The 27740-nt window shown below is 46.6% G+C and overlaps 2 protein-coding genes across 6 annotated transcripts; both read left to right on the forward strand.

The window, feature by feature from the left end:
• The first annotated feature begins 50 nt into the window (after nucleotides 1-50).
• si:ch211-195b21.5 (zinc finger protein 318) lies at nucleotides 51-9191 on the forward strand. Of its 4 annotated transcripts, none has more exons than XM_035400273.1 (9): nucleotides 51-553; nucleotides 1003-1073; nucleotides 1622-1864; nucleotides 2159-2441; nucleotides 2865-3873; nucleotides 4148-4239; nucleotides 4399-4480; nucleotides 4885-5003; nucleotides 8025-9191. In XM_035400273.1, exons 1-9 carry the CDS (start codon nucleotides 227-229, stop codon nucleotides 8421-8423), a joined length of 2625 nt encoding a protein of 874 aa, XP_035256164.1. In that variant the 5' UTR covers nucleotides 51-226; the 3' UTR covers nucleotides 8424-9191. The 4 variants fall into 4 exon arrangements, with proteins under 4 accessions (XP_035256164.1, XP_035256163.1, XP_035256162.1 ...); XM_035400272.1 differs by having other exon boundaries at nucleotides 52-553; nucleotides 1622-2038; XM_035400271.1 differs by having other exon boundaries at nucleotides 53-553; nucleotides 1622-1869; nucleotides 1906-2441.
• Nucleotides 9192-10035: 844 nt separating this feature from the next.
• On the forward strand, nucleotides 10036-27697 carry nvl (nuclear VCP like). Of its 2 annotated transcripts, none has more exons than XM_035400274.1 (23): nucleotides 10036-10439; nucleotides 10681-10751; nucleotides 10939-10991; nucleotides 11722-11812; nucleotides 11910-11970; nucleotides 12095-12331; nucleotides 13435-13570; nucleotides 14292-14368; nucleotides 15595-15729; nucleotides 16384-16485; nucleotides 16881-16998; nucleotides 17269-17413; nucleotides 17960-18350; nucleotides 18808-19029; nucleotides 19567-19671; nucleotides 20500-20562; nucleotides 20900-21019; nucleotides 21644-21743; nucleotides 21924-22030; nucleotides 22374-22450; nucleotides 23436-23518; nucleotides 25816-25910; nucleotides 27543-27697. In XM_035400274.1, exons 1-23 carry the CDS (start codon nucleotides 10377-10379, stop codon nucleotides 27582-27584), a joined length of 2694 nt encoding a protein of 897 aa, XP_035256165.1. In that variant the 5' UTR covers nucleotides 10036-10376; the 3' UTR covers nucleotides 27585-27697. The 2 variants fall into 2 exon arrangements, with proteins under 2 accessions (XP_035256165.1, XP_035256166.1); XM_035400275.1 differs by having other exon boundaries at nucleotides 18811-19029.
• Nucleotides 27698-27740: the final 43 nt, after the last annotated feature.

A 27740-nucleotide genomic window follows, 5' to 3' on the forward strand; every position in this document is an offset into this window, starting at 1 on the left:
ATGCCCACGAAATAACCAATCAGCGTAGTTACTGGTACGCCGTTGGTGATTGGCTAAGTCAGCTTCACGCTGCTGTTCTGCGCCGTCGGGTCCTACAGTCTACGGCCCTAGCTAGCTAGCTGTAGCTAGCTAGTTGAATAAGTTCAGTAAAAATGGTTTTGTTCGCTGCATCCAAGCCTTGGGTGCAGGACATGGAATAATTTGGAATACACATTTTACGTGCAATATGTTTCACGGTGGTGGACCTGGAGGACGATATCCCCGTCAGTATGAACCCCGTTGTAGAAACCCGACTTCTTTCGATCAACCACCAGGCCCCAGTGTGGCTACCGGCTTTCGGCCGCACGGACAGTACATGCCATCTAGACCCAGGGTACCTTACGGGCCCTTCGAGCCGCACCAGTACGAGGGCAGTCGACCTGCCTTTCCACCGTTCTACCTAGGCAATTCGGAAGAATGCCGACGTTCCTCAGCTGGCAGGGGCTATCCTGCGTCCGGCTGTGGAAGCAATCAAGGACCGTGTGGTGGGCCCCCAGGAGAGAATGTCGGCCGGGTATGACATATCGGCGTAGCCTTCTGTTCTGTTTGCTAACTTACGTGCTTGTGTTGTCACATTATGGTTTAGCTATTACTATTAGTCATAATGTTATCAAACTAACGTGATTTACATTAAATGGATATATAATAGCTAGCGACTCAACTACCTCGCATAGCGTAGATGTAACTAACGAAATGATTGATTAACCCGTTAAATGCATTCATCCAAAATTTCATGTAAAATAAGACATTGGCGTCCACAGTGTTGCTTTCCTAAACCTTAGGCAAGATTTGCTGGTAAAGTTAAATCTCATAACGTGAGCTATGCTGCTACCATAGAAGTTCATACCGTGGTCGGGAAGCTTGCTAGCAAATGAATGGAAACATTTTTATTGTTAGTTTACGTGTCTGTCTACATGCATACAAAGGGTAATTCCATTTGTTAAATTCATTTTTCCCATACAGGAACTGAACCCTTGTGCTGGCTTCCCTGTGGTATCCATGGGCAACCCCCACAGTCAAGAAGATATGGAGAAGTAAGGCACTGCATCCAATCAGGATGTAATTGTCAGGATTTTAAAAACACGTTTATGCACTGTGTATACCTATTAATGTTATGAAATACCAGTATGCAGCAGCAAATTCTACAAATATTTGATTGGCATGCATTGTGTTTCCCAAGATCTTAGACATCTTTTGTGTGGGCTTTAATGCTTGACCCCTAGTTAGTAAAAGCTTTAAATGAAGCTAAGTTTATTTTGACTGCAGCCTCCTGATTGATTTTCTGTAATGCAATCGTATTCTTGCTAACAGGACACTGACCAAGAATATTCTGAGAAAAGATTTCTTAACATTGAATTGAACCTTTTTTAAATGTTCATGGGAGCTTAACGTTTCTGCTGGACATATTACATTTGTGTTTGCTTTTATTTGAATGCATAATTGGTCACTTTCCATGTGAGATGGCTTCTTAACTGTTTAGTTCTTTAGCAGGCATGTTTCTCAGGACATCTACCATACGTACTGCTTATTACTTTTAAAAATAAATGACTGAGATGTCAAAGAACCTTTGACTGTTTTGCAGTCAGAGGGCAAGTGAAGAGTTCCTCCGGTGCCTTGCTGCCAAGGAGAAGTTCCCAGTGCGTGACAGAGCGGTCGACCGGGGGGAGCCACACTACAGACCTCCCTGCCCGGGGAATGGACAAGGGCAAGAGCCGGGTGCAGATGACCAAGCGTGCAAGAGACAGAGCATGGGGCGGAGCAAAAGTCGGCCTCGGAGTCGTAGTCGGGGAAGGAGCGTAGGGAGGAGCAAAAGTCGCCCTCGCAGTCGAAGTCGCAGTCGGGGAAATAGCATGGGGCGGAGCAAAAGTCGCCCTCGCAGTCGAAGTCGCAGTCGCAGTCGGGGAAAGAGCATGGGGAGGAGCAAAAGCCGGCCTCGCAGTCGCAGTCGAAGTCGCAGTCGGGGAAAGAGCATGGGGCGGAGCAAAAGTCGGCCTCGCAGTCGCAGTCGAAGTCGCAGTCAGGGAAAGAGCATGGGGAGGAGCAAAAGTCGCCCTTGCAGTCGCAGTCGCAGTCGCAGTCGCAGTCGGGGAAAGAGCATGGGGAGGAGCAAAAGTCGCCCTCGCAGTCGCAGCCAAGAAAAAAGTCTGGCCAAGAGTTGTAGCCAGGGGGTGGGACTTGGGCCCAGTCGAAGCTGCAGCGGCAGCAGCAGCAGCAGCATCAGCATCACTGTGGAAGGCACTGGCAGGACTGCTCCCCCCTCGAAGAAAAGTGCAATGGACATGTTCCGAGAGCTTCTGTTGGCTGGTCAGTTGAAGAACAGGGAGGAACTGCTCACCTTGTCCAAGATGGCCGCTCTAAAGAAGCAGTTGGACCCTGCGAGCCATGGCCCTGCCAGCACACAGGTCAGGTGTCTTTATTGGCTCAGAGTACTCTATCCTTAAGTGAATGACCTGTTGTGAACGTGGCCTTAGATATTATGACCAAATAACGGAAATATTTTACGGAAATAAATAATTTGGAAATATTTTGAATGAAAATGTGTCTAAATTCCGGCGTGCATTGTGCGTCTGAATTCAAGCTGTACCTAGTTCAAGGAATGAAAGTCATTTTGTTCTTGAGAGCAATTGCAGCCACAGATTTATTTGCCAATACGCTGCATTATTTTTTACGTTTGTGAATTTAATTGCTTTTGATAAATGATAAGATTCTAAAATTTACACGGGTACCAAAACTTGGCACCAGAAAGTGTCGTGTTCTGGTAGGTTCTGTGAGTAGAAGCTCTGGTGCCCAGCCCTAATGAGACGTTTGTCCGGTTTGTTTTGCAGACCAGTCGTTACCCCGCGCATGCCTCGGAGGGGCGTCAGACGGGCAGTCTGCCCAGGGAGACGCAGAGTTTGCTGAGTGCCGTGAACAAGGGGATGGAGCCCAGCCTCTTAGCCTCCGTCCAGGGGCAAATGAGGGAACAGCCCCATGACCAGAGGGTGCAGGCGGCGAGGGAGGACGTTCAGACGGGGCAGTATGCAAACGTTTTCGGCAGCGTCAAGCAGGAGACAGCAGAGGAGAGCGTTGGCGAGTTTCTCCTGCCGCACGAAAGGATCAGGCATGACGCCGGCGGCTTCTCCAGGATTTTGGGCGTGATGGGGAACGCGCCCGATCTGCAGGAGAAGAGGAAAATCTTCACGGACATCGAGGACGAGGAGAAGTTCCTCTACGGGGACGAGGATGAGAAAGGCAAGGTGGCGGTCAAGACCGTGGCGGGGGAGAAGCAGCAGGCCGCTGTCGATTTCGAGAAGATCAAGAAGGCCCTGACGACCATCGGGCTGGACCTGGGCCAAGCGGAGATCAGCAAGATGATGGCCAGGACGCAGGAACACCAGACGTCGCAGGTCACAGAGAGCTCGCATCTTCTGAAGGGGGTCTCGTCCTCAGGAGGACCGAGTCCCAGCCCGAATCACGGTCTGAAACGAAATAGGTCCCCAAACTCAGACGTATACCACAACTCTCATTCTTCTGCCAAGCAGGCTGTGTACAGTGGGGCTCCTGCTGGTTTGGTCAGGTCCGAGTTTGACACGAGCGCTCAGGAAAAGCAGGGAGCCGGGGAGATTCCTTTCTTCAGGCCAGATTCTGCACAGCAGCCCCTTGTGATGGCGAATGTGCAGACTTCCGCCCTTGGCTCTGAACCGGCGATTTGGGGACGGACTCCGCTCAAAGTGGCAAACTGCTGGCCGCAGAAACAGAATGCACCAGCACCTCGTACCCCTGCCGGTCATTATCAAATCCCAGGGCTGGGCCCTTTAAAGGAAGCTCTGGAGTCACTCAATGCCACAACCAAGGGTGAGATAAACGAAAAACAATTGGCTGAATTCCTGATTTAACAAAAAAAAGATGTATATATGTTTTCTTAAAATACAGTTTTTTTTTTCCCCACAGTGCACATATCATTATATGTTTAATTTAAAATAATGTACATGTGGGGGCTCTTGGAAGAGATTGTTTATGTACAGTCGAGATAAATGTTTTCAGATCTCACTGACAAATCTTGCAAGCGGTGTATTCAATAGATTTGTATTTTTATTAATGGATTTATTTTCCTAATTCCAATTCGTAGGCTCTGGCATGGACACCCTTATCGACCTCGCCAATCAAAGTGCTTATGGGAGAACTAGCCAAAGACAAAAGAATTCGGAAGAGAATGCCAAGGTAGCACTTTGTGCTGTTTATTTTCCCTCCTATTGTGATACGCTAGCACTAGCTGCGGATTGTTAAATGTGTGCAATTTAAACGAATGATTTGAATTCGTGAAATGTAATGGTGAAATTTCACAGGGTGAGACTTTTAATTGTGGCTTACTGTTTCCAGATCAAAGAAGAGGCTTTGAACGAGCAAATGAGAAGGAAAGACTATCTTCTGAAGGAACTGGAGTCCTTGCTAAAGCGGGAAGGTATGCCCAGCCTTCACAAAGTGTTTACCGTGCTGTCCTCACAAATTAATGCAGTTTAGTGTTAATCCTACTGATTCACATGCATGGCATCGCTTGCTATACCTCATTTGGTAAACTGAATATGAATTAAAAAGAAATGCTATTTTTTAAGAGTCTTGTTATTAGCGGACACCTTCTATTTCTTTTTTTTTTTGGTTAGAAGTGGGCAAAACATGGGATCATTTTGAACTTGTTTCTGGGCAGAAATGGATCCAATATAATTTCAGATGTATATGAAACAACAGGCAGTCAGCATTATAAAGTGTGTGTATCTATATATATATATATATATATATATATATATGTTGCCGTGGTTACTAGCTGTTTAACCCCCTCTTACCCCGCGCATGGTTCTGTTTTTGCAGTCTCTGAGTTTGTGGTGCCCGTGATTGGTTTTTGCTGCCAGTTGTGCGAAGAGTTTTTTGGGGATGTCGCAAGCGCCCAAGATCACGGCACCTGTCAGAGCCATAAGGAGAAATGCCAGGTAAGGCACATCCTGGAGCGATCACACACCCCTGACCACTCCCACTAGCCCGATTGGTCTAAAGCAGGGGTGTCAAACTCAGTTTGGCTCTGGGGCCGGATCCAGACTTTCTGTTCTCGGGTGGGCCGGATCAGTAAAAGAATGTCAACTCCAAATATTTAGCTTTGTTTTTCAGTACTATGCTTTATCATTCAGCCTACATTTGTAGCCTACCCTACATATTATAATCACGGATGACAAGGGATCTTTTCTAAGCACAACACATTTATTCACAAACAATGGAAAAAAAAAAATGATTTCATGTTAGGCGGTGAATGTGTTAACAACTGGTTTATTTTAACAGTTAAGTGAATGCAGTTTTACACCTGAACCAACTCACCACACTAAACAAACTCAAGTGGGAGCTATGAAAAAAATATTTTCGCCTTAATTGTCATACTGCTTTGAAATAAATAAAAAAAGAAATACAAAATAAAAGTTATAGCAGTGCATGGGCAATAAGATTAGACTACATCAGATCAAACTACTAGGCTGGGCCTACTGAAGCTGAGAATATACTGCACAATATTAATTGTCTTTAATATGAAACCAGATTAATCTTATTTTTAATGATCTGTATTCATGAGTGCAAACAAATTTCGTGTCATCACACTTTTTTTCTCTCTCACTGCACTCCTGCAGTCTACTTGCTGCTGCTGGCTCCTGAAACTTGGGATCTTTTTGCCTTCACAAGTGTATCGATATTAGGTGTCAAATCCTGAGTAGCAGCACATTTAACAATGTCATTCAAGTGTTTATTTGTTAACCTTGAGCGCTGCTTTGTTTTATTATTGTTCATTACGGAGAACACCTGTTCACAAAGATAAGTAGTCCCAAACATGGATAGAACCTTTGCAGCCATGGCTGTTAATTTGGGGTAACCTGGCACGAGATATTGATCCAATCCCACGGACCCAAATTTATCCTTCATAGCGGAATCGCACTGCAAGTCAATAAGCTCGAGTTGAATGTCAGCTGGCATATCAGAAGGCTTCACTGTAAATGGCGAGCGAAAAAAGCCAAATTTGTTCTCAAGTTCACTGAATACCTGAAACCTCTGCTCAAACTCTCGCAGCAAATCTGTTATGTTGTCTTTATATTTTTCCAAATCATTATCGGGACGGTCCGGTGCCTCCGGACGCACAGCTGTGAGACAAGAGAAATGCGCGGTGTCACCGTTGGATAGCTGCGTCTCCCACAGTGACAGTTTCATCTTGAACGCACTTATGCTGTCGTAATATTGAGTGACAACTCTGTTACGGCCCTGCAATGTAGTGTTAAGTGTATTCAAGTGTTGTGTAATATCAACCATAAACGCAAGATCCTGCACCCATTCCTTGCATTTAAGTTCCTTTACTGGGCGTCCCTTCTTCTCCATGAACTGTCTAATTTCCCCTCGTAGCTCAAAGAAGCGCTTGAGTACTGCACCTCTGCTTAACCACCGCACGTCAGTGTGGTATGGTAGGCCAGCATGAATGACATTATCACTGAGAAATGTGTCAAACTGACGGTGATTTAGACCGCGCGCTCTGATGAAATTGACAGTTTTCACAACCACACTCATAACATGGTCCATTTGCAGTGTTTTGCAACATAACGCCTCCTGATGCAAAATACAGTGAAATGCCCAAAACTCTTGTCCTCCATTTGCGGTCTGTACTTTGTCACGGAATTTTGTGGCAACGCCTGCCTTTCTCCCGACCATTGATGGCGCACCGTCGGTAGCCAGGCTCACGGCACGGGACCAGTCCGCTCCCACCTTGTCCAGCGCTCCAACGAGAGCGCTGAAAATGTCATCTGCTGTTGTGGTGTCATTCATGGGCACCAATTCAAGCAGCTCCTCGGTGATGGTCAAAGTTTCATCAACACCTCTAACGAATATGGCCAGTTGAGCAATATCTGTGACATCGGTGCTCTCATCTATTGCAATTGAAAATGCGATAAATGACTTGATTTTCTCTTTCATTTGGCCTGTCAAGTCACTTGAGAGTTCTGTCACCCGATCTGCGACAGTGTTCCTCGTTAGACTAATATTGGCAAAGGCAGGTCGCTTTTCAGGGCACACGACTTCTGCAGCCTTCAGCATGCATGTTTTTACAAACTCCCCATCAGAAAATGGCTTGGATGCCTGCACCAGCTCGTTGGCAATAATGTAGCTGGCTCTTACAGCCCCATCAGCGATATCGCGGCTGCGCGTAAAAGTAGACTGCTGTTTCTTCAGACCAGCCACCAATTTGTTTATCTCATCTTTCCTTATTTGTCCTTTCAAGTGGTCATACTTGTCTTTATGATGAGTCTCATAGTGGCGCCGAATATTAAACTCTTTGAACACTGCAACTTGCTGATTACATACCAAGCACACTGGTTTTGCATTCACTTCTGTGAATAAATAATTCTCAGTCCATTTTTCCTTGAAAACTCTGCACTCCGTGTCCACTTTTCTTTTTTTTGACAGTGCCATTTTGGGAAGGGTGTGTTGACCGATAACTTGTTTAGTAGTGGTGAATTGTGAAGCAAGATTGCCGGTTTATTTTTAGTACTAACTCGTGTCAATGCCGCATGCAGCTCTTTTACACATGTACTGCCCTCCCGCGGCCGGAGGGAGCATTTGGTTTGTATTTATTTTAAAAAATCATAACTTTTGATAGAAATGAGCTAGAGACTCGCTTCTTTTTTTGACATACTCAGAAATTTATGCCGGGCCGGATTAAATCATCCAACGGGCCGGGTCCGGCCCGCGGGCCGTATGTTTGACATGCCTGGTCTAAAGGGTTCATTTCCTGGCTTCAGTAAATGCTGTATGGAGATACAAAAACTGTCAACAGTCCTCTAATATTTCCACCATCCCATGCTAAGTGTGTCACATTAACTTTGAGAGGCCTAGTGTAGTGTTGGGTCTGAAAACGGCCTTTGTAACGTAAGCCCCCGGAACACCTAACAGTTATTGTTGTATTTTTGTATTGTTTTTTAATCTCTGACCAGAAACATGCCAAAGGGCGTAAATCGGAGGGAAATTTCCAGGTCCGACCCGGAGTGGACACGGAGAGGCGAGAGCCAAGAGGGTCTGAGCACAAGTGGACCTCCAGGGAGGGATCCGAGGGCTACAGGGAAACCGGAGAACAGGTTTTGGTTAAGGTGGAAAAACTAGAGACCTCGAGACAGGTGAGAGCGGTGTCTGGACCCAGCTCGGCGACGCCGTCCAGGAAGGCCGAAAGGAAGGACAGCGTCTCATCCTGGAGTTCTGGGACGGACCGCGGCGAGGACTCGTCCTCGAAGGCGCGCAAAAAGAAAAAGAAAAAAAAGGAAAAGAAAAGGTTGAAAAAGGAGAAAAAGAAGGAAAAAAAGGGAAAGGAAAAAAAGGAAAAGGCTGACAGAACTTAACCAGTGAACCGTTTCGGTTGGGTCCAAATGCCAATTCGCATTCATCGCTGGACACAGCTGTTGCACAAGGAAATGGGAAAAGGTCTATAGTGTACTATGGCTTTTATTGTGCATAAAGAACTTCAACTGCGCCATTTGGTTTGCATTTTAAATTTGATACATTGACACCAATAAAGAAAAGTAACACTGTTCTAATGAAAGTAATATGCTAATATCGTAGAAGCAAAATGTGAAGAACAAGAGCATTTTAAGTGAAAAATGTTATCCATCAGTATCCCACAAAAGAATGTTATGAAGATGAGAGAAATGTACAAAAAAGAAACAGTGTTCAATGTAGCGTATCCAAAGTGGAATTCTATGTGTGTGTGTATAACATCATATAATTGTAATATACAAATATTACAATTTGCTTTACCTGATGCACATACATTTGTATGAATATACAAATATATGTATTTATATATGTGCATCACTTAATTGAAGCAATAAATTAGATGTAGTATACACATGTAGAATTTTCTTTTGTGCATACACACATTAAGGAATGTTGATGTCATTTTGTAAATATGTATGACTCTGTATAAGGGTCACTTTTTGCAAACTGATCACGGCCATTGGCCTTGTATATGGGGTCAGCTGTCTCTGCTTGTTATAGCACTGGGCTGTATTGCTGTATTTTTGTAAATTAAACTAAACTTGGCTTATCTCCCTGAACTTGACATCCCAACTTCCTAGTTCCCTAATAAAAAGGACTCTTTCGATGCCTTAGTATTGTTGACATGTTATGCTGTCAAGATTTTTCAATGATATCTGTAATTTGACACTCAATTGGCCATTCCCTATTCTATGTAAATTAAGTTAGGAGACCCTACCGGTTGGCTATCCACTATTGGCTAAAATGTTTTTCCCGAAGTACAATAGGACGCGCAATGTCAGTATCCAGTTTTAATATAGACAGAATTAATATGCATTTAACCAACTTGGTATATTTGAAGCATTTCTGTTGGTTGCCACAGATAAATTTTGTTGAGCTATGATGCATCAACAATGATGGATTACAATTACAAACAACGTTTTTTTCTGTACATATTTATATTACAATATCACAATCTGTATGTTTTATAATTCATTAGTTAAGTAATTGTTCCGTTTTGTCCCCTTGTGTTTACTTTGACCAATCATATTTTTAGACCGGTCCAATCAGGGTAATGTCTTGTCAGTGCAGGTGTGGCGTCATTTTTATATTGCTAATTATATTGTGTAAGGTATACAGTTGCATGCATTCGCATCGCGAGTTAGCCTGTGTCGGATTTCGTAGGTATATCAATATCTGTGTGTTGGAATGATAATGAGAGCAACAGGAGAAAAGCTCGGGTTGTGGGCTAAACACGGAATCGGATATGCAACACTTAAAAAAAAAAAAAGAAACAAACAAAAACAAAATTAGACTGCTGAAGTGTTCTCAGCCAACTTCATCTGTATGAGAATTTTCTTAAATTTTATCAATTTTTAGCAAGTCTGAACACTTTTGGTTTGCGTTTTGGTCTCTCGAGCCACCGTAAGTTTCAACTAACGACGTCACAGCCTATCATATAGGGGTCTTGCTAGAAAAAAGAAATGTTACTAACAATACTGTTTATTTGCAGTGGGTAAACTAAGTAATTCTGTTTAGCGATTAACTATATTGGGTTTTTAATTGTATTTTTGTTAAATTTTTACCTGATAATTTTGAATGTGTTACCTTTTCAGTCGGGCAAAATCCAGGACAGCTCTACCTAAAGACCCAAGATTCACGTGGAGTGTTGTGAAGCCGCAGGAATATTTCGGAAGCAGAAATTATTTTCCTTATTTCCATAGCAAAGGAGTCATTCCGTCATTCCTGCGTACATCTGCACGGATTTCGTATCGTGGTAAATTATTGTATAGGGTTATAAGAAAACCGACTCAAGGGAAATGAAGAACAGAGGTGGTGGCGGATGTGGTATAGACAACCGGCTGAAACAGCGAGTTGAACAGGTAACTAACGAGGCTAAACAGCTTATTTACTGTTGAGCGTACAGTTTAGCCGTTAACTTGTTTTTATGTATGTTTTTATTAGCGTGCCACAAATGTAAAGTTAGTTTGCTAGAGTGTGCTGTGAGCTAGGTTTACTGGAACTCCCGCAACGCTAGCTACATGTATTGTCTTTCATGTAACCGAATTAATGTGACTGTATTGTTAATGTCTAACGTTTGTGTCCCGTTCGGCCATGTATCAGTATTTGAGCTCACAGACAAGTCGATATGTCGACATTGGAGCGATGGCAGAAAACCTCCAGAGGCTCTACAGGTGAGGTTCTCTCCCAGCTGTCTGTCACACAGGTAGCCTAACGTTACCTTGGCTAGTGTAACTCCAGGGTGTCCGTTAGACTGGTTCAAACATTGGCGCGACAGTTCTAATTTCTGACGTGGTTCACAAGTTAAAGTTGGTTTGATCGGGATTTTATTAAAGTAACCTATTCCAAATGTTTTTCCAGAATGGAATATGGACGACGAAACAAAACTGCATTTAGGATACAGGTGGAGAAAGGTGAGAGAAAGTGTTCTTTTTTAATGGATTCAATATGCTAAGGTTATTTCAACTTACTGATGTTAATTCTGTTATTCCAGTGAGATTGAATAATTGCTCAATTAATTTTCCTCATCAATATCATAATATGTCTTGTCATTTAAAAAGTCTTATAATTTTGATGTTGATGTGCTCACCGAATTACATTTTAATGAACCCTATTTAATTAAATGAACATACCAGCCGTGTAACCACATAAGCTGCATATGAATGCAGAAGAACTTCAAACTCTCTTCCGCCTTCTTCATTTATGGTTAAAATATCTGTTTATTGAACCGTGCAGGTGTATATTCTTTAGTGTCACTGAGCAATAAAATTCTATGTATTTTTAAGTTGGTGTCAAAGCACTGTGCACCCTGTCTTATCCAAAAAGGGCCAGTGTGGGTGCAGTTTTTTTGTTTTAGCCCAGTGCTACCACACCTGATTCAACTAATTAACTAATCATGGTCTTCAATCAAGACCTTGTTAAGTAGAATCAGGTGTCATAGTGCTGGGCTAAAACAAAAACCTGCACCCACACCGGCCCTTTTCGGATACGATTGTGGGGGACCCCTGGCATATTAGTATAAACAGTGTGTCAGCATCTGTATTGCCTGAATTGGGTGTAGGTTGTTCGCAGATCCAGTAGAGGGCAGACTTTTACCTGCATAACTGCTGTATTCCTTTCGTTTTCCCTTCAATTGCTTTGCAGTGCATGGAGTGATATGCAGCGAGGCTGGCATCACTGATTTGGAGAGCAAGCATTTGGCCAAAAGGGCCAGACACAGTCAGGGAGCTGACAGGTCAGTGCTCAGAGTTCCCTCGTTCCAGTTCGAGCAGCGTTCTGATAATGACCCATGTCAGAGATCCAACTTGTTCTTGATCTTTTATTCTGAACAGGGATGAGGTTAGCCTCTCAGACGACTCTTCAGACAGCGAAGATGATGTGCCTGACCACGTGGTAAATTAATTGCAAAATATTCTCTTAGGAATCTGTTTTTTATTTTTTATTTTATTTGATGCGATGCCATTAGCACTATTGATTTTAGGGTCCTTTTCAAAAGTGCTTGCATTGCCTCTCACAGCCCAGCAATCAGATGAACAGCTCCCTGACGTCCCTGTACCGAAAAGGGGTTCCGGAGGGGGGCAGCCCTGCACCCGGGGAGCCGTCGGGGGACGGTCCCGTCACAGCCCCCCCCGTTGGCACCGCTCCCCCGGGGACCAGAGTGTCCAGGGGGGGCTGGTTCATCGACAGGGGCCGGGGGGTCGAGGAGAAGAACGTCCTGATCGACCTTTCTCAGGAGGATGACGCCAACTCGACGGTACACTGATTATGCGTATTAACTGTAACCTTCAATTCGGTTTAGAAAGGTTGCAGATTGTCAGTGTTTTAGCATTACTCACTCATTACATTACATTACATTACAGGCATTTAGCAGACGCTCTTATCCAGAGCGACTTACAACTTTACAAAGCATTTTTACATTGTATCCATTTATACAGCTGGATATATGCTGAAGCAATGCAGGTTAAGTACCTTGCTCAAGGGTACAACGGCAGTGTCCTTACCCGGGAATCGAACCTGCGACCTTTCGGTTACAAGTCTAGTTCCTTACCCACTGTGCTACACTCCTATAATGAGTTGTAGTCATGCCCGTACAATTTCTTCATTCAACATTATAGAGGTGGATAAAGGTGATGGGCTGGCAACCTGTCCACAGGGCTAACTTATATACCTTGCGTTGATCCACACATCAGAAATCATGGTGCCTTTCCCCCCACCCTGTGAGCCGCTCCCTGGAAAACGTCTGTAGTATCATTACGTGTAAAAATTTATGTGAAATAAGATCTTCCCAAAAATATTGCACCATCGTGAAAAGCAGTAGAATGCATAAGAGAATTCTACTGTATGTCAGCTGGGATGATCTCTAAGTCTGACTGACTGGCAGTACAGTGTGCCACAGCCTTCTTATAGTTGGACCTGGTGGAACTGTAGCACTTTGATATAACTGTAGCCATTGCATAGCTTAGTACATTCTAACAGTTTAGTTCAACATTGAGTGTGCTGCGTTCTTGTCAGCCAGGTTCAATATTAGAAATTGAGTGCCATCTTCAGTGAGCTCTCAGCTTTACTGCTCTGGCATTGGACAGGGATGGAAGAATTCCACGGGTATGCGGATTTACGGTGTCACAGAGCTGACCTGCAGCAATTGTGTGGTTATTGGAGACTCTGCACAATAAACCAAAAACATGCTCACCTGATTGACAACCCACCAAGTTAAGTGAATGCTTGGTGTATGTAGATTGTAAAATGTGGAATTGAGAAAAGAAACGAGGACTTTGCGGCCTTGTGGTCTTGCAAAGATGCCTGCACTTCTTGTGGCCTTTGGCCGACTGGTTAAGTTGACTTTTCTAACACCCACAGAAGCAGGCTGATGTTCCCATGCTGGAGGCAGAGAAGAAGCTGAAGAAGAACAGACTGAAAAAAGGAAAGAGAAGGAAAGAAGGAGATTTTCAGGGCGTTGATGGAGATGTGGAGGCCAGCATTATGAACAAGAAAGGTAAATTCTGCACATTACTGCACAAATCTCTTGATGTGCCGGTCAGTGTTCGTTCCTCCTCTCACCAGTGGTCATGAGCTTTGCGTACTCAACGAGATGGCAAATACAAATGGCCAAATGGGGTTTCTCTGCATGATGGTGGTGCTTTACTCTCTGTGGTAGGGTAAGGAACTCAGCCTAACTCAGAGGACTTTAGAATAGATCTGCTGCTCCTTCACATTGAGAGGAGCCAGTTGGGATGGTTCTGACTGGTGAGGAGGCCCCAGGGCACCTCCTTTTGGAGGTGTATGGGCTCGTCTAACTCGGACGAGCCCCCAGGACAGACCCAGGGATCACATCTCCCAGCTGGCCTGGGAACACTTTGGCCTCCCCCAGGATGAGCTAGGGACGGTTGCTAGGTAAAGGCTCATCTGGGCTGCTTTGCTTGCCCTGTTGCCACCACAAACCCTGATTTTGACCTAACGGAACGAGAAAGGGGATGGTTCAGTTAAGCCACCCAATTATATTATATAATTATATTTTTAGCATGGTTTTTTTTTTTCCATCTAGATTGCTTTGACAATCATTGCACTCTGTTCAATTATTCTGTTCTGTTCAAGGCTTTATTTATGTCAAAGACTAATCATTGAAGTGGCCTAGCCTTTCTTCTTTTACTGTGTTTTCCATACTTTTCCACGGAAGTGAACCCCCCTAATGTTTCTCTGATCCATCGCTTTCCCAGCCAGGACGAAAACCCCAGAGCTCCAGTACTCCCTTGTGAAGTTTGAGGACGTTGGCGGCAGTGAGGAGACGCTGAAGGTGAACCGTTCACGGTCGTTCTCTGGTTGAGTCATTCTCTGGTGGCGGCCATTACGTTTCTTCTGAGTGCCGTGATACGGGCCAGATTTGAATACGGTGCCGTATGCTGTGTGAACATCAGAAACACAGAGCCAAGATGGGGCTGAATGGCCTGTTCTCACCAAGCGTTTCTGCATTCTAGAAGGTTTCCACGGAGACGCAGAGTTCTGCCGTTGGGCATTACATTACATTAAAGGCATTTGGCAGACGCTCTTATCCAGCGCGACGTACAACAAAGTGTATAACCATAACCAGGAACAAGTGTGTCAAAAACCCCAGAGAGGAGTACCGTTCCAAGTGCAGGGAACAACCGCATAGTTCAACTTGGACCCTGTAGGTTAAACCGATTAACACTAACACAAACGAGAACAGCAACAACGCAGTCTATGCGAAAATACAAATACAAGTGCATTAACTAAGTCACCTACGAAACAGCTACCTAGTTACAACCCTAAGCTTACAGTCAATTTAGAGATTGGGCGGTTTGTTCTTGCTTGTTCACAGCAGCGTTTGGCCAAACTAACTGTTTGGCGATGGTAAATAAATGTTGGGGCGCTGTGGAGATCGGTGTCAGGCAGTGGAAGGAATGGACTCGGCTGTTGACTTGAGACCGTCGAGAGAGTAGGAATGCACATTTCTGTATCACTGCTCACACTGTGTACAAGTGGGGCTTTCATAAGCGGAGGTAACGCTGTTAACTTGGGAAAGGAATGCGTGTGTTTTAAAGGCACCAGAAAGAAAAGGAAAAAAACTGCATGCTCCGCAGTGCATCTGCTTTGTTGCGAGAATTAGAAACTGATTAGCATAGGTTAGATCATTGAACCTATCTTATTGAACCTGCGTTTTGTAGTTGTCCATGACCATGAAATGCACTTTTTGTACGTTGCTTTGGATAAAAGTGTCTGCCAAATGAATGTAATGTAATGTAAGATCAGAATAATGTTGACTGCGTGAACTGGACTGTGTTCCTGGCTATGAACAACTGTACGAAATTGAGTATTGTACCATATCGAACCTGCGTTTTGTAGTTGTTCCAATGACCTTGATATGCACTTATTGTACGTCACTTTGGATAAAAGCGTCTGCCAAATAAATGCAACGTAATGATTTCTGTTGATTTTTAAGCGGGACGGGGAGTGTGTCCGGATGGGGCGGCGGTTTGATCCGTGAAAATTTGACGTTTGCAGGAGGTGTGCAAGCTGCTGATCCACATGCGGCACCCGGAGGTGTACCAGCGGCTGGGCGTGGTCCCCCCGCGCGGGTTCCTCCTGCACGGGCCCCCGGGCTGTGGGAAGACTCTGCTGGCGCAGGCGGTGGCGGGGGTGAGCGCGTAATCAGCGACGCACACCTGGGCGCTCCTGGTTCATCAGCGCTGCGCACACCTGGAGCCTCCTGGCTCATTAGTTACAATGGGAGCGCTGTGCCGTGTAATGGTGAATAAGAATCATCTGTGCTCGTTATGATGAGGCTGCGGGTTCACATCCCAGGAGCGGCAGGGACACCGCACCCTTGAGCTTTTACCTTAACTGTTTCAGTAAAATGCAGAAGCGTTAAATGGGTGGTGTGGGAATATGCGCACAGTGTAAGCTGGATAAGTGGGTCTGCTAAACAATTAAAGCAGTTTATTAAATTATAAATACCTGATGCTGATTTCCCCTGTGTGTGCTTGTATATTTGTGTGGGTGTGTGCACGCTCATGCATGTGTGTGTGTGTGTGTGTGTGTGTGTGTGTGTGTGTGTGTGTGTGTGTGTGTGTACACGTCTGTGCCTGTGTGTGTTTGTGTATTTACTTGTGTGGGTGTGTGTGCGTACATGCACGTGTATGTGCGTTTGTGTATTTATGTGTGTGTGCGCGTGCGTGTGTGCACGTGTGTGTGTGTGTGTGTGTGTTTGTGTATTTGTGTGTGCACACGTGCGTATGTGTGTGTGTCTGTGTGTGTGTGTGTGTGTGTGTGTGCGCGTGTGTGTAAATACAGGAAATGGAGCTGCCCATGTTAAAGGTGTCTGCCCCAGAGCTGGTGTCGGGCGTGTCGGGGGAGTCGGAGCAGAAGCTGCGGGAGCTCTTTGAGCAGGCTGTGGTAAGCGCTCCGTCACGGCAGACCGGGGGGGGGCGGGGTGTGCAAGGCGTTGCCTGGTAACAGTCGGGGGTGAGTGCTGAGATGACCTGCAGGTCGCGGTCTGATGACGCTGTGACGAGCACAGACTGGTCTGTTCAGATTCAGATTCAGATTCCTTAATGACCACACAGCCAAGGCTGGTGGAATATTGTGAGCGGTACAGAATGGTAAAAACAGCAGGGTCCCAACATTTAACGCCAACATCACAATAATTCCTAACACAGTACAGCATGGGACAACATGGGACATCCCAGGCAATTTAATCCCAGACCAGTTGTGCCATGCTGGTGTGTAATTCCGGAAGGAGCCGGACGGAGGAAGTCTGAACTGACCCGATTTTTCCCTCGCGCTTGCAGAGCAGCGCTCCGTGCATCCTGTTCATCGACGAGATCGACGCCATCACCCCGAAGCGGGAGGTGGCCTCCAAGGACATGGAGAGGAGGATCGTGGCGCAGATGCTCACCTGCATGGACGGTAAGAGCCGGGGCCGGTGGCCAAAGCGAGCTCCAAAACCCAGCTGTGTTTGATCTGGACCGCGGCCAAGATCTGTCCGCCGAGCAGGCGCTTTATTTCTGTTTACACAGCCTCGGTTTTACTGCGCGCCTCGCATTCGTCACGCGCGAACGTAATCGCTTCAGGAGAAGTTATAAAGCAGTAAAACGGGGGGGGGGGGTGATTTGAGGAACCGCTGCAGAGTCCGTTACACCGTCTCCTCCCGTGTCCCGCCTCTTTCCTTTTCGGCAGATCTGAACTCCTTGGCCGTCGCGGCGCAGGTCCTGGTCATCGGCGCCACCAATCGGCCGGACTCTCTGGACCCGGCGTTGCGCAGGGCGGGCCGCTTCGACCGGGAGATCTGTCTGGGGATCCCGGACGAAGGAGCCAGATTCAGGTGAGGTTCGGGGGCCGGGGGCCCGAACACTGCAGGTTTAAATTATAGACAGTACAGTGGCGTGCTACTCCTGGAGTGACGTTGTTGCTTTTCGATGGAGGTTCACATAAATTTGCCATGGCATCTTTTTTCCTTTTCTTTTCTTGTTCTGCGGCAAGAATCAGGCATCTCTGTGACCTTCAGGCTGGGTTATGGCCCACTGCAGACCTGCAGAACTGACACCGTCAGTTTTTAGATTGCGTACATCATCAGCAATCTGAAGGAAGCATTAGGACAGTCAGAGTGCTTTAAATAACCAAGTACTAAAACTAGTTTGTGGAAAACGAAGAGCAAGAAACTGAACATTGTAGATCTATAGCATCAGTAATGAATGAGATCTTGAACCTTGTCACTAACTGCAGTCACCCCAGAAATTTCAAACGAGCATCCAGTGAGCTTGATGGGGCAGCATCCATTTAATAGAACTGTGAGCGTGCGCCATGGTGACAGCCAATGGGCTGGCGGATGGTGGTGATGCTCGCTGGGCTAAGCTCCTCCCCCCTGCAGGATCCTGAGGACCCTGTGCCGGAAGCTGAAGCTGCCGGAGGGCTTCGACCTCCAGCGGCTGGCGCGCCTCACCCCGGGGTACGTGGGCGCCGACCTCATGGCGCTGTGCCGCGAGGCGGCGGTGGGCGCCGTGAACCGGGTGCTGCTGGAGACCCAGGAGAGCCGGGCCCTGGCGGAGCGGACCCCCGGGCCTGAGCAGCCTCAGGCGCGGCCTGAGACCCGGCCTGCTGAGGGACGGGACGGCTGTGATTCGGAGCCCCGCACGGGGAACCAGGATGGCCGCGTTTCCGAGCCCCACTCGGGGAACCAGGAGATGGCGGATCCCGGCCCCGCCGCAGAGGGAGGGGTCCAGGCCTCCACTGTGGCCACACCTGGACAGGTCGCCACCGAGGTCAGTCACACCAGAGGTCATGTGCACTGCACACAGTCAAACCCCATGTGATATCAAACCTCACGTGAAATCAGACCCCATGTGAAATCAGACCCCATGATAAATCAGACTCCATGAGAAATGGAGTGTCCATCAGCTTTGGCTGTTTGCTGCCAAATCAATTGAATTGTTATTTCCCCCAACTTGTGTGTGTTTGGAAAGCCCTTTTAAATTACACCCATTTGGAGATATTAGAAGCTTCCCTCTCCAATCAGTATGCATGGAATCTTATGTAAAGTCTCCAATAAAAATTCAATGAAAATTGCTAGTCAGTAAATGAATAAATAAATGAAAACCACTATGGTTACATGATAAAAATTTTTAAAATACTACAGAGGTACCAAGGAACCTTTATGGTAATTCTGATGTCTCATCGAAGCCAATAGAGAAGTAAACTGTGCCTCTTCCTCCTGGCCACCAGGGGGAGCTGTATCGGCTGCTGGCCCTGCTGAAGAGCTCCAGCGCGCTGACGGAGGGGCAGCTGGCCGGCCTCTGCATCCTGATGTCGGACTTCCAGGCCGCCCTGTCCTGCGTGCAGCCCTCGGCCAAGCGGGAGGGCTTCGCCACCGTGCCCGACGTGACCTGGGACGACATCGGGGCCCTGCAGGACATCCGCGAGGAGCTCACCATGGCCATCCTGGTAGGGCCTCCCCCCGCACTTCCCTTGTAAAACCCCCTCTGGCATTTTACATTCAAGTGGTAAAGTGCATGTTCTTTTTCTGATGCAAATGTTAGGGATTTTTTTTTTTAATACATTGGTGACAATAAATATTTTAACGTAAAAATAAATATTTAAAAATTTTTTTTACATTTTTGTATTATTATTATTATTGATTTTTTACTTTCATAGTTTTGCCTACCTGGAAGCGTTGTTCATTCTGAAATTACCAAAAACATAACTCCAAACCAAACTCCAGCCCTTATCGGTCGGGCCTAATTAAGATTGTATTGTAAAAGATTTACGAACTAGAATGTTCTCCCGTGGTTTGTGTGTTGGTCATGTGGCTGTGGCTGTGTGAGGGGGGGGGGGGGCGGGCAGGGGCAGGGCAGACACTCGAGCAGGGCAGTAGAGGCCAGATGGCCAGCTCAGGGGCCTGAATGTGGTCTTTGTGTGGCCTGGCCCGGCCTGGCCTGGCCTGGGTTGCGTGAGGACAGTGAGCCTGTTGTCTGGTTGCAGGCCCCCGTGCGGAATCCGGAGCAGTTCAGGGCCCTGGGGCTAAGCGCTCCGGCGGGGGTGCTCCTGGCTGGGCCCCCCGGCTGCGGAAAGACCCTGCTGGCTAAGGTACGTCCACCCATCCCACCACCCCCCCCCCCGCCCTTTTTACACACACGATTACCACACTGGGAGGCATGCGCAAGTGTTTTTGGCTGGACCGCAACAGCGGGGCCAGCCCTATGAACGCAAATGTCTGTGACTGAGTGACTGAGTGATGAAGCTACACCATTGGTCGTATAGACACTACCACTGACTGTCCCTGTAAAAAATTGGCCACAATTTCGCACACCCATACACGGTCCAGCCAGGTTTTGACCTGGTCTTGTTTGAAGTCCTATAACACTGCAACATATGCTGAATATATATCAATCATATTTTACTGGTGGCCTAGTGTTATATGTTTGTATTTGCCAACATCCTAAGTATTCTTAAAAACTCAGTCATTACCTCAGTTTGTTGTATGAATTCTAAACTGCCACTGTTTAATTCATATAGCTGATTGAGTAGCTGGACCGGTTTATCCAGGGTAATTGATTGGAATAAGAACAAGCAGACTTGAACGGGTCTTGGGGAATTGTTTGGTGCTGTTAAAGTGTAGCAGTTTTCAATGAACTCTATAACTTTATTGATAACTTTACAACACATTATTCTGCCTGAAGGTTTTTAAAAACCCTGGTTTGTATTCAGGCAACATTTGTCTGTGCCAAACTGTGTCCATGTAGACAAAAAAAAAACGTTTTTCCTTTAATTATTATTCAAATTTGAAGATGGAACTAGACAACTAGTACTAGAGCACATTGTGTCCTATATTAGTTTTAGAGGACTTTAGAGGTGCCATATAAGGTTTGTGATTAATGATTTCTTTACTTTAATTGTGTGCTGAATGTTTAACAGGCCGTTGCCAATGAGTCTGGGCTAAACTTCATCTCGGTCAAGGGTCCAGAGCTGCTGAACATGGTAAGTAAAATGCATTCCTCCTTGAAACTGCAACCTGTAAAAACCGTTTGGGTTCACTCCTTCAGTAATGTCCCGTTTGAATGAGCACCAGGGACCCATGATGTTGTACATATCCAGTAACACACTAAAACCTCTTCAGTTTTGTACAATTTGGAATATTATTTTATTAGTTTTTCTTCCCTTCTTTATAAGTGTATAAATATTTTTCGCTTTAGATTTCCATGGAGGAAAGGCCTCTTATGACAAAGAAACAGGACTGAGTGAATGAGTCCGGAGGCTGGCATTGGTACGATGTTGGTATGATGAATATTGAATTTTTTTTCTTCTCCTTCCCCAGTACGTGGGAGAGAGTGAGAGGGCTGTCCGTCAAGTGTTTCAGAGAGGCCAAAACTCCGCCCCTTGCGTTATCTTCTTCGATGAGATCGATGCCCTCTGCCCCCGACGATCTGGACACGAGGTTGGAGTCCAGCCCTGCGGCCCGCTTGTCTCTTTCAGCTCTGACTTATGGTCCGACTGGGTGAAGGGCGAATGGTTCTGAAATACCTGCTTCTGATTTACTGTCATTTAAGCCATGCACATGTTATTGTTAGATTAATTTTCTGTCCTGGAAGAGATGGGTAAGCTTATGAAAATTAACCATAGTGCATGCTAAACTGCTGGACATGCTGGACGGAGTGTGGCACAGTGGGTAAGGAACTGCGCTTGTAACCGAAAGGTCGCAGGTTCGATTCCCGGGTAAGGACACTGCCGTTGTACCCTTGAGCAAGGTACTTAACCTGCATTGCTTCAGTATATATCCAGCTGTATAAATGGATACAATGTAAAGTGCTATGTAAAAAGGTTGTGTAAGTCGCTCTGGATAAGAGCGTCTGCTAAATGCCTGTAATGTAATGTAATGTAATGTAAACGCACAATCCATAAATGGGCCTTCCGGGACATGATTTATTTATGTTTAGCACGTGTAACCAGTGGCTTTCCCTGGGTTTTTAATGTGATTTGATTAAGCGTAGCCTGCTAGCGCAGCACAGAAAAGGGGCGTGGCTGCTGTGACGGGTCCCGTCTCTTCTGTGTTTGACCGCAGTCGGGGGCCAGCGTCCGCGTCGTCAACCAGCTGCTCACCGAGATGGACGGCCTGGAGGCCCGACGGCAGGTCTTCATCATGGCCGCCACCAACCGACCAGGTGGGAGGAGTTACGCACCGCCGGCTCCGCCTGCCTGAATTCAAAACCCGAGCGACTGTTTAACCGCTCGGTGTCACGTCTGTCACCGTTCCTCATTGCGTGACTTTGGGCTTCTGTTGGCGTGTGACCCCGGGGGGTTGTGGGTAAATGAGTGACTCGGGGCCTGCTTGCCGTTTGCAGACATCATCGACCCCGCCGTCCTCCGGCCCGGTCGTCTGGACAAGACCTTGTACGTGGGGCTGCCCCCTCCGCCCGACCGGCACGCCATCCTGCTCACAATCACCAAGGTAACCCGCGCGGTATATACACAGCCAGGACTTCCTGGTTCGCAACCCGAGAGATCTGTACCCTCAGGTACTTACGGAAAAAAAAAAAATAATAATAATAATAAGAACTGAACTGCGATTTAGGTTTAGATTACAATTGGCATACATTACCCTTCAAAATTGTCTGCCAAGAAAAAAATCCTTTTCGGGAAGTCCCTTTGCAGTGGTGGAAGTGAAGGTCGGCGAGATAATGATGTGACGGCAAAGGCAGCGCCTGAGCAGGGAGAGGAGGAAATGAGCCTTAATGGGAGGAAGTGAGAGGAGCGGGGATTTTAACGAGTTTCTCCCTTTCTCTCTGTCTCAGGGTGGCACTAAGCCCAAACTGGCGGCGGACGTCAACCTGGAGGAGATCGCCAGCGACGGGCGCTGCGACTGCTTCACGTGAGCGTGGAACTGATTCGGCGTGGAAAACGTTTTCCATCGAGTCATTTTTTAAACTGTTTTTATGGCCAAAGGCAGCACCACCTCCAGGTGCTGTTGAGTTGTTATTTTTGTGCTCTGAAGCATCCAGTTTCAGTTCTCGGGCATCCTGTGGAGAACGTGCATGTGTGGCCGTATCCCTCTAGGTTATTATTATTATGATTATTATTATTATTATTTGGCTCACACCGTGACAGCCTTGAGAGAGAGTTTTGACGATTCCAGTTTTTACCAGTGTCTTATCACATTACGAGATAAGAGAGTGAGCACATTCTACACCCACAAACAGACATGTAAAACAAGTAAATGAAAATCTTCACCCTTCCCCCTCTCGAGTTCCAGGCCAAAATATTTTTTTTTTTAAAGAAATCAAAGCAAACAGAAATGCAGCAAACAAAGCTTTTCAGCTGACCAGCTCCTCTGCTTCTCTGCTACGTTACTTCGGCTTTGTTTCTCTCTCCCCCCCCCCCCCCCCCCCTCTCTCTCTCTCTCTTTCTCTCTCTCTCCCTTTCCCTCTCTCTCTCTCCCTCCCTCTCTCTCTCTGTCTCTGTCTCTCTCTCCCCCCCCTCTCTCTCTCTCTCCCCCTTTCGCTCACGCTCTCTCTCTCTCCCTCTCCCTCTCTCGCTCTCTCTCTCTCTCTCTCTCTCTCTCTCTCTCGGTGTGAGCTCCGGGCCTCAGCCCCACCCTCTGGGGAGGAGCACACCTGTACGCACCTGGGCTGATCTGTTAAAACAGCCCCAGGTGTGTGTGCTCTCTCCGCCGGTAGGCGTGGCTGAGGCTACTCTGGTGGAGCGGCACGTTATTATAATTATTATTATTATTATTATTATTATTATTATTATTACTATTACTGATGCTGAAATTCACCCTGCGTTTGATGTGGTGCAGGTGCTCTGTTTAAATGTGTCTCGGTGTTAAGGCCTGTGAATGTGTGTCTCGTCCGCAGTGGGGCAGACCTGTCTGCACTGGTACGAGAGGCCTCCATCAACGCGCTGAGAACCTACCTCCACCCGAACACCTCCTCCACCTGTAAGAGTTCACTCTGCTACCTCCACCCGAACACCTCCTCCACCTGTAAGAGTTCACTCTGCTACCTGCACCCGCACACCTCCTCCACCTGTAAGAGTTCACTCTGCTACCTCCACTCGCACACCTCCTCCACCTGTAAGAGTTCACTCTGCTACCTCCACTCACACACCTCCTCCACCTGTAAGAGTTCACTCTGCTACCTCCACTCACACACCTCCTCCACCTGTAAGAGTTCACTCTGCTGCCTCCACTCACACACCTCCTCCACCTGTAAGAGTTCACTCTGCTACCCCCACTCACACACCTCCTCCACCTGTAAGAGTTCACTCTGCTACCCCCACCCGCACACCTCCTCCACCTGTAAGAGTTCACTCTGCTACCTCCACTCACACACCTCCTCCACCTGTAAGAGTTCACTCTGCTACCTCCACTCACACACCTCCTCCACCTGTAAGAGTTCACTCTGCTATCTCCACCCGCACACCTCCTCCACCTGTAAGAGTTCACTCTGCTACCTCCACTCGTACACCTCCTCCACCTGTAAGAGTTCACTCTGCTACCCCCACTCACACACCTCCTCCACCTGTAAGAGTTCACTCTGCTACCCCCACTCACACACCTCCTCCACCTATAAGAGTTCACTCTGCTACCTCCACTCGTACACCTCCTCCACCTGTAAGAGTTCACTCTGCTACCCCCACTCACACACCTCCTCCACCTGTAAGAGTTCACTCTGCTACCTCCACTCACACACACCTTCCACCTGTAAGAGTTCACTCTGCTACCTCCACTCGCACACCTCCTCCACCTGTAAGAGTTCACTCTGCTACCCCCACTCACACACCTCCTCCACCTGTAAGAGTTCACTCTGCTACCTCCACCCACACACCTCCTCCACCTGTAAGAGTTCACTCTGCTACCCCCACTCACACACCTCCTCCACCTGTAAGAGTTCACTCTGCTACCTGCACCCGCACACCTCCTCCACCTGTAAGAGTTCACTCTGCTACCTCCACTCACACACCTCCTCCACCTGTAAGAGCTCACTCTGCTACCTCCACTCACACACCTCCTCCACCTGTAAGAGTTCACTCTGCTACCCCCACTCGCACACCTCCTCCACCTGTAAGAGTTCACTCTGCTACCTCCACTCGCACACCTCCTCCACCTGTAAGAGTTCACTCTGCTACCTCCACTCGCACACCTCCTCCACCTGTAAGAGTTCACTCTGCTACCTCCACTCGCACACCTCCTCCACCTGTAAGAGTTCACTCTGCTACCTCCACTCACACACCTCCTCCACCTGTAAGAGTTCACTCTGCTACCCCCACTCACACACCTCCTCCACCTGTAAGAGTTCACTCTGCTACCTCCACTCACACACCTCCTCCACCTGTAAGAGTTCACTCTGCTACCCCCACTCGCACACCTTCTCCACCTGTAAGAGTTCACTCTGCTACCTCCACTCACACACCTCCTCCACCTGTAAGAGTTCACTCTGCTACCCCCACTCACACACCTCCTCCACCTGTAAGAGTTCACTCTGCTACCTGCACTCACACACCTCCTCCACCTGTAAGAGTTCACTCTGCTGCCTCCACTCACACACCTCCTCCACCTGTAAGAGTTCACTCTGCTACCTCCTACTCATACACCCTTATTCCTGCAGCACACTGCTGTTAAAGTACGCAGTAGTATTTTCAAGATCCTCACTTTTAACATTATTTTCATTTGAAATATAATCTATTAGTTTCTGCTCTGAAAATACAATATCATGTCTTTTATACTTTTTACTGAAGGAAAAGTATATACTTTCTACTTTTACTCTGAAACTATCACAGCTAATCACAGAAAATAAATTCAGCAAACCTTTCTGATAAATACTTTATTTTTGTTATCATTTTGACAGCCATAATACAAATGCATAATACAAAAAAATGTTGCTGTATGACAACGTGATAGCTGTAAGCCACAATTCTCAAGCGGCTCGTTTACCTTCCTTTTCACTTCCTAAAGTACACTTCTGAACTCTCATGACTAGCCAAATGTTTTGCTTGGAGGGGATCCAGCATCTCTAGAATATGGATTAGCTAAAAGCCTCATTAACCCTGTTAAGGGTTTCCAATATAATTTGATTCTCTTATGTTGACGTACTCTGTTCCCTGCTTGCACACACACACACACACACACACACACACGCTCTTTAAAAAGATGAACATTAATAATGTTATGCTTGCCATTTTAACGTGCATATGAGTAGGTTGCCACGGTAACGAGGGTGTCATCACTGTGCGCAGATCACGCCATCCCAGGTCCTTTGGCGGACATTAGGGTGAGCAGGCAGAACTTTGAAGATGCCTTCAGGAAAGTAAAGCCATCCGTGTCCAAGAAGGTGAGTAGCCAGTGTGCAGGTGAGGGTGAGCAAACGCGCAGGTGCAGGTGCAGGTGCAGGTGAGGCTGCGGAAATGGTGTGTGTGTAAGTTTACACCAGGTGCATATAAATGTCTGTTCCTGAGTGACGTGGTCATGTGGATATTGTGCGTATGGCAGTGTGCTCAGATCTGGTGTCTCAAAGGCTTGGTAGCTTTATTCAATTCAGTCTTATTTGTATAGCGCTTTTTACAGAGAACTGTCACAAAGACACTTTACAGAGTAGCTTTAGCGTCCTGGTGTTTTTGTGCTTCCCTTCTCCCTGTGCTGAACTCACCATTGTTGCCCGTTGAATTTTTATCGGCGTAGCTGTGCACTTCCTGTGCGTGCGGTTACATGCTTGTGCTTGTAATTGTTCGTGTCGAACTCGCCTGCCATTGCCTGGCTGTTTTTGGCACGTGGGCCAAATTTTAAAATTGCTTCCCGAAGACTCCGCGTGAAATCTGCCCCAAGTGAGATGAGGGTAATGGGTACATTGCATTACAGTCATTTGGCCGACGCTTTTATCCAGAGCAATAAACCGTAGTGGGGAGCACCAGTGGTACTCTCTGCAATACAAAGATGCTGTTTCAAACGGAGAGTGTTTATTCACCAGGGTCCGCAGGGAGAGCAACCTGAAGGCCATCAGTTAGAGCTGTAGCCCCGTGCCAGATTACACCCTGCTCTACAGGGCTCTCAGTAACCCCTCCTAGGCCCCTCTGATGTTCTTCTGAGATTAGCATTATTCTTCTTCTTCAGCATTATTTCTGTTATTTAATTTCATCCACTGCTAGACCTCTCTCGTTCGGGTTTGGAGCTAGGATAACGGTTAGGGTTAGGTTTCGGGTTAATCTTAAACGGCCTACCAAATTATCTGATGCCCCCTTTTAAATGTTAAATGAGGGCAAAGTGTCAACATTTATGCAAGGGCAGTACAATAATGGTATTTTCATACTTGCTCTTCGGGTGCAAGCTAGGACTACTGACCCCCCCCCCCCCCCCCCCCCACATTATCCCGATGTGCCTGATTTTGAAACACTGCACTAAATTACCTTGAATACTATAGCAATATTGTGACAGCCTACAATCTGTTACTTATTCATTGAGACTAATTCTGAAACATTGATGAGTTAAACGTATATTCATGTGAATGTGTATGATTTTGTTGTCGCCAGTTGTTCATGGCAGTTTGCATAGAGGAAGATGTTATTTGTAACCAGTAAAATGAAATAATATACCTTTTCAAAATGGTTGGTTGAATGAATAAATTTTTTTTACATATTCAGATTTTGAAATGGCATCAGCTTTTTTCATCTCTCCCTGTTTTTATGATTTTCATGTGTCTGTTATGTGGGAGTTTACTGGATTTCCATACTTTTTATGGTCGTAAAATAGCCACAGATTTTTAGAAGCCGGACGGAATACATAAAGTCTAGCCGCTGCGTGTATGCTCCTGCAGTGTACATGCACGGAAGTAAATATACTTTATTGTGCACCAGCTTCACTGTAATTGACTGAGTTGCTCTTGCTGTATTTGAATGGGCTTGTGTCCACCATCTTGTTTTTTGTGAATGAGAGACGGGTTTCCCAAGCTCTGCGCCTCGTGTCTCCACAGGACCAGAAGATGTACGAGCTCTTGAGGGAGTCGCTCACCTGATGAGGCATCGTGGTGTCCGGCTTCTCGCCTGAAAATTTCCAGCGGGAACGCAGAGAAACATCTTGTTTGTGTAATTTCTTTTTAAATAAAAGAATGTTTTATAATTCAGAAAATCGATTTTTTTCCGCATTTCTCCTAGACAGTTTGGAATGCTCA

The sequence above is a fragment of the Anguilla anguilla genome, chromosome 18 (genome assembly GCF_013347855.1).
Source record: "Anguilla anguilla isolate fAngAng1 chromosome 18, fAngAng1.pri, whole genome shotgun sequence".
NCBI lineage: Eukaryota > Metazoa > Chordata > Actinopteri > Anguilliformes > Anguillidae > Anguilla > Anguilla anguilla.